A 20,514-nucleotide genomic window follows, 5' to 3' on the forward strand; every position below is an offset into this window, starting at 1 on the left:
GTGCCACCTGGTGCCACCTGCCGACCAGCCTCTTCATTTGCTGCCGGGCCAAAGACAGGGCAAGCGGGAGGGAGGGAGCTCTCAGAGATGCCCATGGCTGAAGGGGTGGTCAGGACCAATTGTGACAACAGGTGACCTTTTGCCAGGCACTCTCCAAGCCTACCCTCCCCCTAGTATAAAAGTTGAGGCCATCCCCGTGTGCACGGGCCTGTGTGCGTGTTGGGCAGGCACATCAGTGAGGGATGGACGGTACTACCTCTGGTGTTCACCCACAGCCCACGGCATTGCCAGGTCACCCCTGGAGCTTTATTGGTGATCCCTCCCCAGCCAATCTCTGGGAACCATCCAAGTGCTTTTCTCCTTTCCACATATGTGTGAGCCCAAAGACATCTTGGGGACAGAGCTGTGAGCTCAGGGCTTCCATCAGCTGCAGTCCACGCCCGCATCCTCGCTGTGACCGCAGTTGTGAGAGCCCCAGTCATTCTTATTGCAGTTCCACAGGGTAAATTCTGAGCCTGTGCAGGCGACATTATCCAGCCAGATTGTCCCAGTTCCTTGAGACAGAGGAAGCAAGGTGGAGAGGAGAGAGGGATTATGGTCAAAGCAGAGCGTCATCTGGGGTAGATGGCCACGTCCTCCACATGAGGCCCAATGTGTTCAGAGCTAGCCTGGTCTTTTGTACTGACTCTGATTCCATTCTGTTCTCTATGCTTCGATAGAACCCTCGTTCAGAGCTGTAATCCTTCATCCATGGCCCACTTGAAATCTCCCCCGAGGGTCCCATAGCCTGCTACTCTCTCCACCTTTCCCAGAGCCTTTTAAACCATGCCATGACATGGGTCTGAAGCTTCCACAGCTCTGTCAAACCCTCTCACTTCTGATAAGATTGAAAACAGTTACATTACTTGATTACAGTCATTTACACACCAATGGAACTTTATATAGGTTAATCTATATGAGGGAAATGTGTATTTTAAAGGCATTTTATAGCCCACCTGGATCCAGATTAAAAAGCAAGTGTACACTTTGGGGTAGGATAAAGGCAGAGGGCATTTGGGGCAGGTGACCAGCCTACTGTCTATGCTTAGTCATTAGTCAGCTCCTAGGAGCAAAGAAAGGGGCTCAGCCAGGGGACTTTCTTTGCTGATGATTTCACCTCTGACTATATATATATATATATATATATATATATATATATAAGACATAAGCTGAGCTGATGTCTAGCACCTCAAGACATCTTCCGTAAATTGATTAGTAAATAGCTAGGCAAGCACGGAGCTACCCAGCCTTCTCGGGTATTCCTTAAAGATGCTCACAGCCAAGATCGCTGGGAATCTGGGTTCTGGACAGACACAGAGAATGTCTTCACCTAGCCTCCATTTTCTCCTTTCTTTGGAGAGTCAACTCCTAAATATACCCATGTGGCATTCTGATTCCAGGACCAGATGGACACTGACCCAACCAGGCTGATCTAAACCTTGGAAAGCCTTCACTGTCACTGCTGAGAAAGAGAGGGTATCTTTCCCCTGGGCGGGGGGGTGCCAAGTCGAAGGAGATAAGTCCAGAGCACTGAGCTTCTGCAGCTTGAGACAATACTCCTAACCCAAGCCACACTGAGTCACCTGAAATCAACGGTTGTCAACACACCACTGGGGCACCTCCAGGAAGAGGACCCTGCTGGATGATTCACTTACCGCCCCCAAAACTGCCGATGGCCGTTCCCCTGGAGAAACCCAGCATGCGGCAAAAGACGGTGGCGTCAGAGTTGTCCCAGTCGTCATCACAAATTGTCCCCCAGACACCGCTATAGTTAACTTCAGCCCTACCACGATTGCTGCTGCCGACGATTCTGGCACTTATGAAGGATGTGCCTGGGTGAGAAAACATGTGGGGAGAGAAACCCCCAGGGCCTGGGTAAACACAGGCTCTCCCTGTCCGTTTCTGGAGCAATCCCCCGGCCGGCTGCTGTCAGGAGTCTGGGATACTCCCAGACACATACACACACACACACGCACGCACGCACGCACGCACGCACGCACGCATGCACGCACGCACGTACGCACACACACAATTTTCCAATATGGAACTGACTCCAAAGCATAAAGAAAATGGAAATATCGATTACCTTTTTGACCTTTTTCTCCCTTTTCTCCTTGCGGCCCAGAAGATCCTGTTGCGAGGAGAAAACCCACACAACTTGAAGGAACCACAGAGCCAGGATGCCCTTGCTCTCCTTTGCCAGGAGTGGATTGGAGGATCCAGGGACGAGAGGATGTGGGGAGGTGGGGGCCAGTTCCTCCTCCAGCTTCACCTGTGGCCTGGCCTCGTGGGGACTGGGATGTGCCCTCATACCAATGGTTGAGCAGGGAGGAATGGGCCTGAGCTATGATAGGAAGGATGGCAGTTGGGTTGTGGAGGGATGTTCGACAGATACGAGGCACGGGGTGGGACAGGGGTTACTCCTGCACAGAACCATCCAGTTGGTCATGGATGCTGGGGAGGCCGAGGGCATGGCTGGGCGTGGCTGGAGTGCGTGTCCACGGCTCTGCCTCTTGGCAGGTGGGCTGTGCTGGGTCGCTGCCCTGTGCTCAGTGCCCAGGGCAACCCCAGCACATAATCCTGCCAATGGACTGAAGAAGCTTCCCCTGCTTGGGTTCTGGAAACCCCTATGCCCTGAAAGCAAGGCCAGTCTCCTAGGAACCCATGACTCACAAGACAAGCCTCACCTTTTTGTCCTGGGCTCCCTGTCAGGCCAGGTGGTCCAGGTGGTCCAGGCCGTCCAGGTGGTCCTGCAAGACCTATGGGCCCAGTTCTTCCCAGTTCTCCCTTTATGCCTGAAGGGCCGAGAGGAGAGAGATCACCCGTGGATGTCCTGCTCTGCTTCTCCAAGGTGGACCCAAGGATCTTGGTGTTTCATCCACGAGTTACTCTTAACCACCAGGTTCCCCTTAACCACCAGGTTCCCCGTAAATGGGCTCCTTGAACATTTAGCCAGTAGCTTAGTCCGGCTGGGGGCTGTTCTAGGTTCCCTAATCCTAAATGAATGCTATTGAGAATACGCAGGTGGGAATGGCTGGCCAAGTTCCCGACATTCTGCAGTCCATTCTCAGCAGATGACATAATTTTATAGACATTCTAGTCATTTTGGGAGAATTTGCTAGAACATTCCTAGGCCACAGTGTCTCCTTCAGTAAATTAACATAGTCATACAATATATTGCTTGTGAAGAAGAAAAGTTGCTCTGGAAATTTGTCTGAGAGATTTTGCTTCAGCATTCGTTATGGATTGGATATGGTTTGAGTGCATTCCCCAAGGATTCATGTGTGGGAACTGGGTCCTCAGGGTTAAGAAGACATGGGACCTTTGGTAGCTGGGGCCTAGTGAGGGGTCCATAGGCCAACTGGGGATACTGCCTTCAGAAAAGATTATGGGACCCCAGACTCTTTTTTCCTGTCTGGAGATATGATCTCTCCATCCCATGTGCACTCTCACCCTTATGATACCATTCGTCATGAGGCCTTCACCAGGGCCAGCAAAATGCCCTTGAACCTCCAGATCTGTGAACTCAACAAACCTCTTTTCTTTATAAAACTGGCCTGACTCAGGTATTTCATTATAGTAATAAAATGGACTAAACAGCACTCACTAAGACCAGGCTGCTGAGAAGACTAGAAATACTGCGTGGTAAGTGCTGAGCTCAGTAACCAACTATAAGCAAGGGCTCAGTATGTAAGGTCGATACTGAAAGCCTAGAAGATGCAGCAGGGGGAGGACAGTGAGGTTTCAGGAGCTGAGAAAAAAGACCAAAGCAGGGGATGTGGAAGCCCCCAACCATGAGTAGGAGATGGAGGTTGCCCAGCTCCATGGGGGCTACACAGGCTGGAGCCAGCACCTGCAACAGCAGCTCTCGAGCCACCCTTTGCCACCCTCAGCCCCTGCCCCACACCCTACACCGGATTCTGAGTCGCTGCCCTCTCCAGGTTTTTCAGGAGAAGAATCAGGGCTTGGATGGCAGAACCCTAGAGTCTCAGCCTCAACTTTGGGGGAAGGTCACAGCTCTGCATTCAAAGTCAGCAAGACTCAACTTGCAAGCACGCAGGGCTCACCAGTCATGATTCTGAGAAATTAAAACGAAGCCAGCCCTTTACCTGGGATTCCTGATTCTCCTTTTGTCCCTTTCTGTCCTTGAATTCCTAAGATCAAAACAAAGAAGAGGGGGAGAAGATAATAAAACTTCGATATTAGACACTTTTAATCTCAGGCACTCTCTACCTTTTGTCTGATTAATGCAGATGGAAAGATACATTGGTTCTCCCCGATCGTTGAAAACCTCTTCAGCAGAACATAAAAGAAGACAGGCTGCAGATAAATGGAGTTGGGGGTGTTTGGTGTATAAATAGCAGGGTGCTGGGTTAGCAGACCCCAGACTCACCGGCCGGCCCTCCCTGTCCACCAGCACCCTCACTTGGTGTCTCCTCCAATCTCCTTCCTGCTACATTTTATGGAGAGATATTTATTGAAGAGAATTGAGAGAAGATTTGGAAATAAAGTTATCTTCACTTCCAGAAGGCTGTGGAGGGAACTTAGTGACCACCCAGTGGTTGGGGGTGTCCTCACCTATAGAGATGCTCCCTAAGTACTTATTGGCTTATTCATGGTGGACTCCAGTATGGGTAAAGATTCACATGGCTAAAGGGTCTTATGTTCAGAAAAAGGAAAAATAATAAACACATGGTTGGTGATGGTTCTGTTCGTGGTTAATCTGAGAGGTCCCTCCCTCCTTCCTTCCTTCCTCCCTTCTTTCTTTACTTTTCTACCTCCTTCTTTCCCATTCATCCCTTTATTCAGTTAACTTTGCAAAAGACCCACTGTCTCCGGCATCCTGCCGGGACCACTTTGTGGATCACAATTGACTCACTTAGCAACATCGTGGACTCTCCATTTTCAGTGCAAACATTGACTTATTTCGAAGCACTAGGATTCCCCAAGACAGTTGCACCAACTTGAGGAAATGCAAGTTCATTACCAAGCAGCAGTCCCAGGAGAGTAACAAGGGGATGCCAACAGCTATTCACAAGCATCTGTGCTCATGCCGTGCCCTGGACCGGCTTCCCACCGCAGGGCACCCTTCTGATGAGCACCAGAGCCCCCAGGGAGCTCAGTCACCCTCTTTGCAGTTTCTGGGGGACCTTCCTCCCTGCCCTGTTCCTATGGCCAACTTACTACCTGAATTTCCTGAGCACTGTGGTGTGTGCTGGTCAGCCTGTAGGCCTCTTGAGAACTGCTTCTTGGGATGAGCCAGAGAAATCTTGGTTCCCAGCAGCATCTCAGACGATGCCCAAGAGGCCTGGTGCTGCCTGAGGAGGGGCATTTAGAGCCAGGAGCAGCAGAAAGCCCTGGCAGGTTCCCAGAGGGCAGCCACTCCACCCCTCAGGCTAGGGATGGGAACAGAACTGAGGCAGAGCGAGGTTCTGGGTGCCTTTGAGGTCAGTCACTGGCAGACAGGCCCTAGCTGTCCTGACCCAGTCGTCATGCAGCCTGGTGGAGTCCATCTCTGCCCTCTCCTGGCTCTGTGACCTTGAACCGGATGGCCCTGCTCGGGGTCTGTTTCCTCTCTCATTCTCCCCATTGCCCTGTGAAGCCGTTGTGAAGCCCTAAGTGGAGTCATTTTGCTAAGGGCGGAGAGGACGGTCAGGCCAGTGCTAAAGAAATGGTGTCATGAGGACCCCACAGACCCTGTACATGCCTGTCTTCCCTCCAGGAGCCAAGTGTCTCTGCGTCTGGCACTGGGGTGGAGGCTCTGAATAGGCACAGGGAAATCTTTGCTGTTGACCTCAAAGTACTGAGCTGAGGCCACCCAGAGAGGTGGCCAATATCTCTATTTGGCTTACTTACACCTGAATAGCATAGTTCGAGACCAGGGGGTCATTAAATAGGAAAATGGTCCACATCTCGGCTCTGGCATGCTCTGTCCCCATCCTGGAGGGCACCATATTGCAGCAATCTCTACCTCAAAGAGACTGTCACTAGAAGCAAGGCTCGGGGACCCTGGAGTACTGTAACCTCCCCTATTGTCTGCGCTCAAAGATGAACACCTCTCCAGCTGTCCTTTAAAACACGGTACAACAAACGACCTCTTGAAGCTGGGAGCCACAGAGGAGTCCCTGTTCATTAGGCCCATCTGATGACCCCCCTACTCTGTTCCCCACAATCTTCCTTCCCGGTCCCTGACCTCCATGGGGGCTCAGCATTAGCTGCTGACTGCATTGTACCAGGCACGGTGCCAGGGGCTTTACCCATGCCACCCCCTTCCATCTTTCACCTACCCCACATGGTAGTGTTATTTCCTTTCCTTACAGAGGAGGAAACTGACATTCAGAGATGCCAAGTGATTTATCCAACAGGACTTCATGGTGAAGTCCCGCTGCATGGCCTCCCATTGTGCCCTGAGCTTGCCTTTGCTCCACCAGCACACCAGCTTCACCCCTTGCTGAAGTTTCACTCAGGCTGTCCTTTGGTCCCTGAGATACCTCCAGATTCCTTTGGGCCATCCCTTTCCCCCAAGAGAGGTGAAGTAACCTAGAGTGTGCAACCTGGATGGGACTTGTTGAAAAACAACCTAATACACCACCCAGAGTGGCTGAGTCAGTGGCACTGAGCTGAGGATCTGAGAATCTGCATTTCTTAAGCTCCCAGGGCATGCTGATGCTGCTGGTCCAAGGACCACACTTTGAGTAGCACTGCCCTAAGCAAGTCTTACTCATTCTTTCTTTCTTTCTTTTTAAGTTTTTGATGGACACAATATATTTATTTTTATGTGGTACTGAGCTTCAAGGCCAGTACCTCACATATGCTAGGCTAGTGCTCTACCACTGAGCTACAACCCCAGTCCCTCCACCTCATTCATTCTTTAGGGACCAGTTCACAGCCTACCTCTTCAGAGCAGCCTTCCTGTCCCTGTAGGATATGCCATCCCCACCGGATCCTGGGCTCTCCTGGGTACCACAGTTCACAAGACAAGAGTTTGGTCCTTGATTACATGCCTTCTGAGATGTGTTTAATGAGTGTCAATTTAGTCTTCAAAGCTCTTCCTTCAAGGGGAAGAAATCAGGATTTTGTTTTGTGTGATTTCTCTCTGGGCCTTGCTGGCTAAGTAGATGTTGGTAGACTGACTAAATGAACATGGGACAGTAATCACTTCACTATCCACCAACACAGTGTCCTGACTAGATTGGCTATGACACGTAGGTGCAAGGAATGGCTGAGCTGAAAGGTAGATCTAGAACTGCATGCTCTGAAATCCAGATACCAGCTCTTCCTTTTCAACCACAGAACGGGTATAAACCCCAGCAAACTGGAAATCACAAACTGATAAAGCTGAGAGGCCCAAAGGTTTATTTGCAAAGTATTTTTAGGGAAATGATCCCCCCACCTCTAGAGAATGGTTAGAGCATGCGTGTTCCCTTTGCTTAGTGTTCCACAGATGCTCTGATGGAAGTCACTTATCTCTGCTCTGAGGGGAAATAGCTATTCCACACTCAGAGTGCTGTCCAGCTGGTGGGGACTGGTACACTCTATACTAATCCTATGCCACCAAAGAAGAGACCGATGCCCAGTGAGATTAAGTCCTGGCCCACAGTTACCCAGCTAGTCAGGGGCAAGCCCAAGTGGAAGGTCAGGCCTCCTGATTCTGAGTTAAATGTAGAAGTGCCCAATACATTAAGAAATTTCCTTAAATACCATCTTGACTTACAGTCTGTGTGCAGCCTGACAACGTTAGGATTAATCTAATACGTGAAAAATTGAGCTTGTGTTAAGAAGTGATATGTTGGACAGGTGACCTACAACTGGGATGTGTGTAGACTTCTCAGATGTCTCTAAGAAACAAAGAGAAAAATTAGGAGGACTTTATAAGTGACCATTTAGTAATCTGACTTGGTCAAATTTAATAAGTTCTTGAACTACCTGAGTATTCAGTTATGAGGAATGGAATAAACTGAGAAATATGTTCAGGATATAGGGCTTAATTGTTATCATGGATTATCTTTGTTGCTTATCTTTATGGTAAAACATCTTAACATGCCGACGAGAAAATAGATTTCAAGTTATTTGCACTTTGGCTTTGCCTCAATATGAAAATGGAAGGTCCTAGAAGATTATGTCCAACACATTGTTATGTGTTGGACATAAATCCATTGAGATGAAAAATTTCTGGTTGGGTTGGTGTTTTGGAACTTAAATGATTTGACTTCTTCTAAAGTCATTTCATAGAGGGGGACATGGCAGAAAGAGTCATGTCATGATTTCAAGTCAAAATTGAGTCCTGCCTTGTTTCCAAACTACACTTTTCAACGTAGCTCAGGGATGTAGAGCTAAAGTTCAGTTATTATTATTTTTTTGCAATCTTTTGAAAGAGAAAAATCTGGAAAACTAAGTTGGGGGTTTGGATGGGAGCCTGTTACTGTCAGGTGAAGGAAATTAACGTTAGAGAAAATTCCGCTGGGAATAATGTCTTACTTAATAAAATATGGAGTTTATCTTCCCAGCAGAAAAAAATGGAATTTCCTGTTTTTTTCTTTAATCAGACAGAGATGGCTTATCTCCCTCAAGAGGTACAAATAAGTGGGAACATTCCACCTTCCCAGGCTGAGTGTGGAATGGAATAGACTGAGAAATATGTTCAGGATATAGGGCTTTAATGTTATTATGGATTATCTTTATTGCTTATCTTTATGGTAAAACATCTTAACATGCTGATGAGAAAGTAGATCTCAAGTTATTTGCACTTTGGCTTTGCCTCAATATGAAAATGAAAGGTCCTAGAAGATTCTAATTGTTATGTGTTGGACATAAATCCATTGAGAGGCAGATGAGAAAATAGGTAGGAAAGAGATCTGGCGACTGAGCCAGGATTTACCTATCATGGAATGAAATGTTCAGGAAGAGCTCAAGGCTCTTCTGTTCAACAAATTAGAATAACATTGTGCCATTCTACACAATAAAATCTAGAAAAGCACAATTTTGTAATCAGATTTCAGGATTAACTCCCAGAGTCAATGCATGCTAATCATGAGCCCTTGAGCAAAGGCCTTACCCTCTTTGAGCCTGTGCTTCCTTGGCTGCAAAGTAGGAAGGCTAACACTCAAGTGTGCGGATTAGATGAACTAAGATCGTAGGAGTCAAGTTCTGCACACAGTGTGCCTGGCCCAGAGGCACTGTTCATAATGAGTGGAGCTCTTTTAGTCATAATTAATGTACAATAACGAAATCTAGCTGTCACCTAGGTCAAACCAACACACTCTAATTTCTCTGTTTTCATCCAAAATGCCTAGATATTCTCTTGAGAGATTAATGATTTTATTTACAAAATGGGAAATACATCAGTTTGAAAACCTGGCTTGATGCATCAAAATGGGACAATCACCATGGTAACTTTAGTTTGGGGAATACCAGCATCCTGACATTGACAAGTGTACATTGTCTTTCATGTTGGGAAGATCTGACTCTCCCTCCCCTCCACTCCTCCTTGTCCTGCTTCAGAAATCAGCCCATCTAATCTCTCCAGAAATGCAGTCGCTGTGGACTCAGACGTGATATACAGACCAGATATTCCACTCCTGGAATTCTCCTCTGAGAGGTCCACAGAGATGATCTGTCCCTTGATCAAGGCCACCTTTCTGATTTTATATATATATGGTCATTACCATGTGTCCTAAATTGAAAACCAAATTCATCGTGTTTACCCGAACAGTCAGAATTAGGGGGTGACCCCTAGAGTTTGGCTGGCTGATATTTATCACTAGGGATGATTAGTGACGAACCCATAAAGGTGCTCAACGGACACACAAGGACTTGATCCTCAGACTGTGGCATCTCACCTTAACGTTGGCGTGAGTGACTAAGAACCATGTAGGGCCCTAGAGCTTCAGGTCTCCTCTTAAGATTGGGAAAAGCTACTGCTGCTTTTGTTCTGATCCTTTCTGAACTAGGATGAAGGGGGAAGGTGACACTGTCAGAGTCCCCTGATGGAAACTGTTGGAGAGGAAGACCCCAGGATGGAGGAGCGTGGATAAGACCACAAGCTTCCAAGCAGCACAGCCTAGATTCCAACCATGGGTGCCCATCTTAACTGGCTGCCTGGCTTTGAGCGATTTACCATAAAACAGCACTAAATAGAGTGCTTAGTTGGCAGGGTTGTCATGGAAATAAATGCTCAATATCATGGACCACTCTTATCACACACGGTCCCAGGATGCAGCATTCGGGGTGGGATTCCCTGCTTCAGACAGTGGAAGACCCAGACATGGGGTCTCGGGGTGAGCATAGTGCCTCAGTGAGTAAAATCATGTTGTATGCACAATATTCTGGCTTAGCCAAGAGCTCTGGGTCTGGCCATGGATCAGGAGCAGAGTGACCACTACTTATAATGGAGGGAGGAAAACCAGTCTCTCTCAGGAAGCCACACAGAAAGCCTAGGGAAAGAGAGCTTCAGGCCCCAAGTCAGATGGACCCAAAGAGAGGGGACCAGAGAAGGTGGAACTGTAAGATCAGAAAGGACAGCCAGGAAGTGAGGGACATCTGACAGAGGGAGATTTTCTCAAGGTGACAACTTGTTAGTGGCCTTCTGGTGGCATCTACATGGGATACCACCTGGCAGGGCCCTGTCCACACCAACACACAGTCCATGAAGGAGATAATGACTACGAGGCCTGATGGAGTAGAAAGACAGAGAAGGTGTCCTTGTCATGGCTCCCAATAACCTTCAGGAAAACTCTAAAGATCAAAGGCCAGAGTCCAAGGCTTCCCATGTAGCAGTGATGAATGGGGGGTGTGAATGAGTGAATCGCCTACTCCATCAACTAGGACTGTGAAGGGCCAGCCGGATGTGGGTCAGAAGCACAGCCTGGGCGAGTCATCCAGCTTGCCTCACACAGCACACCTTCTACGCCAGTGGAGGAAAGGGTCAAAGCCGACCATCCACAGAACATCCAGCAGACACACAGCCCCTTCTGTCCACCCTGCACCCCCACAGCACCCCGTGCCTGCACCTTGCTTTCCAAATGGCATGCAACAGTTCTCCATGCCAGAGCGCACCTGAAGTCTGTTTTTTGCACCACCTTGTGTGTCCGGGGACATCTTGAATGGCCACTACCCAACACAGTGGCCTGGACTTTCTAGACTAAGTGGACACAATGCAGGAGCCTAAACCTAAAGACTGGACAGCATTAGTACAGTGGTTTACAAAGTAGACCACACTGGTACAGGGCCTATGGCCAAGACTAAATTGGCATGAATACCCTGCCATGACAGTACACGACCTTGACCAAAGTTGGCATGAGGTTAGGGAAGGCCAGCACGCTCCAGCACCCCCGGGAGAACATGCCAATAAGGGTGTCTTGATCCTCCTGCCCGAATTCAGTGAAAACCTTGCTGAAGTTCAGCAGGCAGGAGTGGAAGCCGTGTGGGATGCCCGCCGGGGCAAGGCGCCCTCCCTCTTTGGGAGGCTGGGGTCTGGTCATGACATTCAAGGTCCTCCGGGAACTCTGAGCAGAGGAAGAATAGCCCAGGGGCCTTGAGCACAAGGGGTTCTGACCCCCTGAATCAGGGATCCCCAGGGGTCAGGGCTCAGATGACCCTCTGTCTCTTTCCATGGAGGACTCTTCCAGCAGTGTCCCCACGGACACCCAGAAACCCCCCACCTCCCCACCCCATCTTACCTGTGTCTCCCTTGCTTCCTTTCACACCCTGGTCTCCTGGTCTCCCGGGACTCCCCTGTGGCCCTAGACAACACACCCCACAGAGAGCATGAGGGCTGGGCTGGGTGTGGGCTTGGACACCCCCCCCATGCCCACCGTGGGCTGCACGACCTCACCTGTTACTCCAGGTGAGCCAGTTCTGCCAGGTTCACCTTTGGGACCCGATGGTCCCGCTGCACCGGCATGGCCTGGAACACCTTGCGGTCCAAGTTCTCCTGGAAGTTAAGTGGTGACCACAAGTCTGGGGGTGGTTGGCTGAGGGTCTGGCTGCCCCCACCCCTCTTGCCTGAGTTCTCGGCAGTGGGACATGCAACTCCTAACCCCTGAGAGCTCCCTCTGCAGCTCTAACCATCTGGGGCCAGCGAATGGCCTTTTTCCATTCACTGTCGTGGAGTCTGGGACTTGTGGATGTGCTAGGAACTCCGAGTTCCAGCACATGCCCTGTGTGGCAGAGTGGGGTGAAGCTCTAAACAGGATGAGCAAGGAAGCCAGCCCTTCGCCGACTCCTCTGTTCCTCACAGGAGGAGCTTGGTGTTGAGAACCCCCAGGTCCCCGGGGTTCACAGTGTGACCCTCGACGTGACTCGGCCCAGGCACCAATGCAGCCAGAATGACTGCCCCAGCTCCAGCCGGTCCACACGCCACAGTCCTCACCTTTATCACCCTTGGCTCCAAGAGGTCCAGGTGGACCTAAAACAAAGAAGGACTTTCAGGAATTGTCTCCCTTTGGCTCAGCCTGCCGAGGAAAAGGGGAAATACACACCTACAGGTCAGTGGCCCTGACCACACGCCTCTTACCTTGTGGGCCTGAGTTCCCAGAGTCACCTTTACTCCCCTGGGGTCCAGGGGGTCCCATGAGCCCTGTATCTCCTTTCATGCCCATGTCTCCTTTGTTTCCTGAAAAGAAAAGAGTCAAGGTCAGGCATGATGAAGCCAGCCAGGAGGTCCAATTCAGATACTGCCATCCCACACAAATTCCAAACTCAAAACCCCTTGACCTCCTACTTGGTGATCAGAGATAGAAAACATGACTGCACACCACCTTTCCCCAGAGGCAAGACACACACTCATATAAGGGCTGAAAAGTTACCTGGCATGGCCAGTGGTGGGCAGAGGGTCCTGCAGCCAGCTCTGGGGACTTTAATCAGAGCCCTGGTTCCCCAGGGGAGGACACAGCCCAGGCTTAACCAGCAGTTTTGCATTTGGGGAAATCTTTTTTAAAGCCTCTCAAACTGCAACCTGAATGTTCTAGAAAGCAGATCCCAAATGCCGAGAATCACAACTCTGGGGCATTGTTGATGGAGAGAAAGAACATGGCCCCAGCTCCTATTCCCACCAGCACACCAGACACAGGCTTTCCTGGTACTCAAGATTCCAAATTTTCCACTTGCTATCAGCATTCGGGGCTCATCCACCCTGTCCTCTCCTGAGTCCTCCATCGCTCCCTCCTCCTTTCCTGGAAGTGCCTGGTGCATATCAATCAAGGCTGGCTCCTCACAGGAGCAGGTCTCTGGGACTGCTTCCCAAAGTGCCTTTTGGTTGGGAAGAGAGCCACGCAGCCCTCCCTGGCCACACCACACAGGGCCACTGGGTGGCTAGTGTTTATTAAGTTGCTGACATTCCCTTGTCAGCAAGTGGGATGTCCAGCTTCACGCCCCTGGGACAGAGTGGGATGAAGGTCTAAGGACAATATCACCCCAAAACAATCTTTTAGGATCTCAAATAGACACTTGGGAGGAGATTTTGTTTTAAAAAAAGCTCTGTTTTATCATTTTGGTAAGATGGCTCTGGAGAGGTCTCCTGCAGGATTCCAACCTTCCCTCCAGTGAATTAAGATCAGGGACAGCATTGCTACCAAGAGAAGAGAAAGAGCCGGCCTTGCTGGGCCTGGGTTTGGAGTGAAATTAGTGCAAGACTTGGAATTTAGGTTCTTTGAGATAGTTGGACACTTAGAAGAATGCTGGATGTCTGATGGGAGATAAGTCCATCATAAGGGACGTGGCACATGGACACAGAGACACAGCTAGTGAGGAGGAAAGCATCCAGGGCACTGTCACACAGCATGGGGATGAGTGGCGTAAATCAGAAAAGCTAGAAAAGAGGAATTTTAATGTTCTCATCCCAAAGAAAGGATAAACATTTGAGAAGATGGGTAACCTAAACACCCTGAATTGTACCCAGATATCACACTGTACCCCATAAACATGCACATATTTGTCAATTAAAAATGAATGAATTAATTTAAAAAGAAACTTGGTTTCAGTTGAGATCTTTCATAGCAGCCTAAGGTGCAAACAGCAGAGAAGGCAGTTCTTGACCATTCAGGGTGAATGGAGAAGGGTCCAATGGTATCTATTAGAGGGGACTGGGATTATTTCCATGTGGGGAATTTGTTGGTGCCTATTGATCTGGACCACGTTCATCAGGTTAGAGTATTCTGCTGCCTGTATGTAATTCTCCAATATGGTGTGGACCAGCAGCTGTGTTGCAATGACTTCAAAGTTCACCCAAGTGACGGTTCTGGTCTACTGGGGTGAAGAGGGGAGGTGAAACCTCAGTGTCTCTAGGGGCTGGTCTCACTAGGTGGACTGCGCAGGCGCTGAGAAAGCAAAAGCTTGCGATCTGGAGAGAGGGGTTCAGGGTAAGCAGGAGCGGGCAGAGCGCAGCTTCCTGAGGACTGAGGTCGCTGTTTCCTCTCAGAACCCACTGCCACGATTTCAGGCCTGGGTCTGGGTGGGGGTTCCCAGGGAAACCAGGTAGATCAGACAAGGGCGAGCGGGCAAAGGCCTGGCTGTCACCCCTCCGGCGATGTTCTGGAGCCACCCTAGATTCTCTGAGGTTCCCTTTCCCATCTGCAAAGAGAAGCGTGCAGCAACGCTCCAAGCCCACGTGGGTCCCACAGGAAGGAGTGCGCAGCCCTTCCTCCCTCCCCAGTGGGGGGCTGCCTGCTAGACCTGTGAGAGCCCAGTTCATCAGAGTCAGCCCCTTACCTCTGCATCAATAATTGGTTCTCCTGAAACTTTGGCTCATTGGTCCTCATTCTTCTGCTGGTCACCCCCGAGAGCCAAATCTATGTTCTCCCCTTCCACTGCTTTTCAAACATTTGAAGATGGCTAACAGGGTTTTCTTTTTGAAGTCAAGCATTTTTTTTTAAAATAAAGTCAATCATTGCTATCTGCCAGGTACAGTGTTACCTATCTTATATGTATTATATTCTTTTTTTAATTAATCCTTATTAAAGGTCAGTATTATCCTCCTTTGTTAGGTAACTTGAAGCTCAAAGAGGTGAAGTCATTTGCCCAAGATCACACAGCTAGTGACCATATCAGAAACTAGGTCTGTCTGATCTTGGAACGGAAGCCCTTCCCTTTCTGTTACTGGATAACTGCTTCTACTACTAATTTATTATTATTTATTTAGTGCCTACCATGTGGCAGACAGCTTGAAAACATGATCTCTAGCCCTTATAACTGCTCTGAAAGGTGTTTATAATTTAATTGTTGTTTTAATTGAACGATCATCATTCTCTGAAATGAGGAAATTGGATGTCAGAAGGGTTAAGGAAGGTGCCTAGTCATCCAGGTGAGCAGGTGCAGAGCAGGGATGGAAACCAAGCTGCTGGCTCCCCACAGCACCCAGAGACCCTTGACGGGGCTGTAGGAGGCCAGAGATGAGGAGCATGAAGACTTTCTGTCAAGTTCAGAGCCTTTGAGCAGCGCTTCTCCAACTGAGGTCCCATACCTTCAAGGTCAGAATCACCTGGGGGTATTTAAATCAGGCTCTTGGGCCCAACTTGCAGTTAGAGCAAGCATCTGAGTGCTTCCCACACGTGGCCATGCCTGAGAATCGCTGCTCTGGAGACAGTACCTGCTGTCAATGGGGATTGCTAGCCACTTGCATCCCCTCTCCTGGAATCAAATCCTGCGCCCTCACTGCCAGTCTGACCTTTTCTCAAGTCCCCTCCCAGGCCCACCTCTCGCCATCCTCCCTGAGCTCCCAGCCTGGCTCTGCGACCCCTGCTGGGTGTACCTGGACTGGCCGAGTCCTCCCTCTCCCATGGTACCCTGTCTTTTCTCCCCAGTGTGTAGGGGTGCAGGCAGAGGCTTCCCCAGGGGGTAGTGAGTAGATGGAGTGGCACAGAACTTGGGCCCTAGCTCCCTCTGGCCCCCCATGAGTACCAACACCCCAGCGTGCCCTTACCTGGGAGGCCCAGGTCTCCTTTGTCCCCCTTAGCGCCGGTGTCCCCCTTGGGGCCCATGAGACCCTCACTGCCTTTGCTGCCCTTCTGTCCTTGGGGTCCTGGGGACCCTGCAAAAGAAGGGTCAGTGAGGTGGACTCAGAGTGTCCTCCTAGGGATGGGCTCCTGGTGAAAGAAGCAGGGAGCATTTGGAGGAAAGGGGAAAGGGGTCCCCAGAGACAGCTGTGGGGTACATTAGCTCAGGTCCTGGGTGGTCTTGATGCAGTGTATCAAGACTGAAAGGATAGGACTGTGGGGAAGGCATTAACCCTCTGGGGTCCTGGTGGCCCTCTGGAGAGAGGACTTTGGGGGCAACTGCCTCAGGACTGAGGCACTGATCCCTGATCCCATGCAGGGGAAACACGAGTTACCAGTGGCTCCTTGCTCCCCAGGCTCGCCCTTGGGTCCTTGGAGACCTGTGGAGAGGGAGGGAGAGCTCAAGGTCAGTCAGTGCCCTCGAAGATCTTCAGTCAGCTGGCATTCTGATGCCCCTGAGGTGGGCAGGGTGCCCAGCAAGAGACCCCCCCCCACACACACACACAAATGCATGAATGCATATGGATGAGTCCTGGGAGGCTCTGGAAAATATCTGCTCTCTTCCCAAAGGCTGGACAGTGCCTGGGGGTGTGTCTCAAATGATGGCGGAAGAAAGTCTATAGAGGAAGGCAAGTTTATTGGAGTTGTAGCACCAACACCCAGCCGTGTGCAGAGGGCCAGGCGGGCTGAGGCTGCAGCCTAAGACCTGGAGCCCAGTACTTTCCCAGCAACCTTCACGTGTGTATATCATTTTCCCAAATCCTTTGGCAACCTCTCAACCCATTTTTACAAACAAAAAGCTGAGACTCAGATAGTTAAGTTTACATTGCCAAGGCAAACTCTTAAGTTCCTGCTGAACCAGGGAGCTTGACTTTCCCCATTGACACTCCCAGGCTCGGACTCCCAGCACCGAGGACAAGGAGAAGCATCCACACCCCTCCAGCTCCGCCCAGGCTGAGGCCCCACTGTCTGTACCCCGCCCCCAGGACTGCTGCCCAGCCCTGCCCTCCCTCCATGCCTCCTGGCCTCAGCTCAGCCAAGACCTCCCGCCAGCCACGTCTCCTGTACAGACCCCTCCAGGGCATCAGACTCTGGCATGAGTCCCTGTCTGTAGCCCAGCGTCACTGAGAAAGACGGCCATGCACCCCTCCGCACCCTGGCCCTACTCACCTGTCTCTCCCTTGATGCCTGGTGGGCCCTGGGGTCCCCGGAGACCTGGAGGGAAAGGGCATTCAGAGCGTGGCCCAGAGAAGGCAGGAAAAAAGGTGACCAGGCCAGGAAACGCGTACCTGGGGTTCCATCTCGTCCTGGGGCCCCTGTGGCTCCCTTCTCGGCTGGTGGCCCCGGCGGGCCAGGCATACCTGGGGATCCCTTTTGACCTGGACGACCAAAAGAAGAGGCACAGGTGTCAGTGAGGTGACCACGTGGGACGGCCATGCTCTCCATTCACCCAAGAACTTTCCGGAAGCCCCAGGGACAAGCTCAACTTTATGGAGAAGCTTGTGGCCGCAAAGGCCAAAAAAAAAAAAAAGGAAAAAAAAATGTCGAGATGGAGCCTAAGATCCAGAGGGCTGTGTCCTCTTGTATATACAAGGCAGGGGGCCAGAAGGAAGGAGCAGAACCGGGGGCTAGACCCCCCCACTTTGGGTCAGGGTCCCTGTTGATGTGTCTCAGGGAAAAGAATCCATCCAGGGTTCGACAGGCAGCGCCCACTCACCAGCTGAGAGACCTGAATAAGTGTGTCCACTTGGCCCAGGCTCCGTTTCCTCATCTGTGACATGGGAATAGCAATCCCGACCTGACAGTGTCCTCAGGAGGACTAAAAGGGGCTGTGGAAACCCTGTGGATCCTTCTGAAAGTGGGTGCTCACTCTGTTCGAATTAACACCAGGCAGAGGCAAGACGTTCAGAGGCCTCACAGGGCATCGGGGATATCAGGCCCCTGCAGAGGGGTCCCTCCTACGGGCAGATCAAGGCTGGAGGTTTCTGCCCCTGGCCTTTCTGGGGAAAGTGACCCCCTTCCGACAAGCTGGGCCCAGGCCTCAAGGAGGGGCTTTCCAGGGTGACCCCCCCTAGGAGCCCACGTGCATCAGTGTGACTCTCCCCACCCACTCCCAGGCAGTGCCATCTGTCCCTGGTCCCCTGTGGCTCAGGAGTCTAACTCAGTTCCTCCAAATCGGTCTGTATCATCTTTCGCAAGTCAGTGTATTTATGAACCTCATCTGTGAAATGGGGATAATAACCAATAACAACTCAGAGGTAGTATGAGGGGTCTGCAGAGCATAGAGGGAAAGTGCCTTGAACTTTTCCAGAGAGCCCCTTCCACTTCACTCCTCCCTGGACCTGCCTAGTCCCTGTCCCTGCCCAACCCCTTACCCCATCTCTGCTCTTTTGCACCAGGGCTCCAGATACACAGACATTCCTTCTTTGTATTCGGTAACTCACCAAGCTCCCTTCTCACCCCAGGGACTTTGCACAGGAGGCCCTCTCTGCCTAGGATCGCTTTTCCTGGCAACCTTCTATTCACCCAGCTGAAAGGCATTTCCTCCGGAGCCTTCCCTGGTCTGGGAGAGCCATTCCCTCTCTGCTTCCTTACAGAGAGATCTGCTGCAACCTGTGGAGCAGTCACTAGGGCTGTGACCATATAGAGCTGTGCCTATAACAGTGTCTCTTTTTCCTAAATTAATACTTGTTGGGAGCAAGCATCCAGGTCTGGAGTGGAGAGGGGAGGGGGAGAGAGACAGGTGGCTAAGGAGCCACTTCCCCTCACTGACCAGGAAGGCTAAGGAGCCACTTCCCCTCAGTGACCAGGAAGCCTATGGCAGAGCTGCCACTGTCTGAGCTCCACACCCAGCTCCCCCCTCTTGGCTTGATGTTGAGAGCCATAGTCGAAGGGGCCCCAACAAACTTCCAGCTGATTGGCTCACAGCGGCCCCAGCAAACTTCCAGCTGCCAGCTGATTGGCTCCTCTGCGGTCATAGAAAGGTGTTAGTAGCAGTCTCCTGTTGTAACTTTTCCCCTGATGGCTTTTTCTGCTCTAAACTTTCTTCCTCTGTCTGACTAGCTCCAGAGACCTTCTCTTTTACTTGAATCAATATGTCTTCTCCTTCCTCTACTATTGTCTGAACTGAAGGCTTTGGACTAAGCAAACAAGATACGAACGTCCACAATGACAACGTGCCAACTGGCAGAGTCCCTGGGCTTTTCTTTTCTATTCTTTTTTAAATCTTCATCATGATGGGTCCATTGTGATATATTTAACAACTCCTCCTTAAAAAGCCATGGGCTACATTTTTGTATCGCATCAACGTATGCCCTGACTGCTCTTGATTTTACTGGGGTGCCTCCTTCCTCTAACAATTTACTTAACACTCTGGCTGGGCACAATTCAGGAGCCACTTGTCAAGCAGAAACAAACTTTATTTTTAGAACACACAGGCCACACCACACGAGCTCTTCAGGAATTCCCTCAAAGCCCAACTGCCACCACAGGTTTCCTGCAAGCCTCTCATCCCCCCACTCCTCCCGCTCTTGAGGCCGATTGGCTGGGTCGTGTGGGCGGAGCCAACAGAGTTCCCCAATGAGCAGCTCTGTGGTCTGAAAGGGCGGGGAAACAGCCCAATGAGCATCACTGCAGAGGAGCCAATCAGCTGGCAGCTGGAAGTTTGCTGGGGCCCCTTCGGCTGTGGCTCTCAACATCTTCCTGTGTGTCTCCAGGAAGTTTTGCCTCAAAACAGACCTTTGGGGAGCCCTGACCAGGCAAGGCGAGCCATGGGGAGGGGAGAGGGACCACAGCCTGCCCTGGATGGGCTAGAGTGGAGGTGGGAGACCTGGACAAGCAGGTGCCTCCTGAGAAGGAGGCAGATGTTTGTATCCCAGCCCTGGAATGGCAATGTCCCCACTTTGGTTTTGGGGTTTCAAAAGAGAACAGGGAGAGAAAAGAGGAAAAGAAGAAGGAGGAGGAGGGGGGAGAAGGAGGAGAAGAGGGGGAGGGGAAGGGCGGGGAAGGAGACAGAAAACAATTGAGAGAGACGGGAGATAGAGTTGGAAATTCTGTGCAACCAGCCCTCTGTATCTTTGAGTTCTACATCCTCAGATTCAACCAATATTAGATAGAAAAGGTTGGAGGAAAAATTGGAAATGTACTGAACATGTAGACTTTTTTCTTGTCATTATCCCCTAAAAAAAATCTGTCCACATATTGTTATTATTATGTTGAACTACATAAATAGAACTATTACGTTTAATACCTAATATAATGTGGAAGCTACATAAATAGAACTACTGTTTCTATAGTAATCTAGAGAAGATTTAAAGAATACAGAAGGATTGTGTAGGTTACTTGCAAATACTGTGGCATTTTTTTTTATAGAAAGGATGAGAGCATCTGAGACCTTTTACACCTATGGGGGTCTTGGAACCAATTCCCCAGGGATATAAAAGAACAACTGTATATTCATGAGAGAGAGAGGAGAGAGCCTGATTTG

General features: G+C 50.4%; 1 protein-coding gene across 1 annotated transcript in view; it reads right to left on the reverse strand.

Moving 5' to 3' along the window:
- Positions 1-387: 387 nt before the first annotated feature.
- The window catches only part of Marco (macrophage receptor with collagenous structure), a 37,422-nt gene continuing 17,295 nt past the window's right edge, over positions 388-20,514 (reverse strand). The window contains exons 5-18 of the mRNA XM_076866371.2: positions 20,422-20,430; positions 17,318-17,407; positions 17,199-17,243; positions 16,364-16,408; positions 15,956-16,063; positions 12,554-12,652; positions 12,410-12,445; positions 11,873-11,971; positions 11,718-11,780; positions 4,149-4,193; positions 2,727-2,834; positions 2,126-2,170; positions 1,695-1,871; positions 388-554 (exon numbers count right to left, since the gene is read on the reverse strand). Coding sequence (XP_076722486.2) covers positions 424-554; positions 1,695-1,871; positions 2,126-2,170; positions 2,727-2,834; positions 4,149-4,193; positions 11,718-11,780; positions 11,873-11,971; positions 12,410-12,445; positions 12,554-12,652; positions 15,956-16,063; positions 16,364-16,408; positions 17,199-17,243; positions 17,318-17,407; positions 20,422-20,430 — 1,100 coding nt within the window. The 3' untranslated portion in view covers positions 388-423. The remainder of the gene's footprint in view (positions 555-1,694; positions 1,872-2,125; positions 2,171-2,726; positions 2,835-4,148; positions 4,194-11,717; positions 11,781-11,872; positions 11,972-12,409; positions 12,446-12,553; positions 12,653-15,955; positions 16,064-16,363; positions 16,409-17,198; positions 17,244-17,317; positions 17,408-20,421; positions 20,431-20,514) is intronic.

This window comes from Callospermophilus lateralis, chromosome 9 (genome assembly GCF_048772815.1).
Source record: "Callospermophilus lateralis isolate mCalLat2 chromosome 9, mCalLat2.hap1, whole genome shotgun sequence".
Taxonomy (NCBI): Eukaryota; Metazoa; Chordata; class Mammalia; order Rodentia; family Sciuridae; genus Callospermophilus; species Callospermophilus lateralis.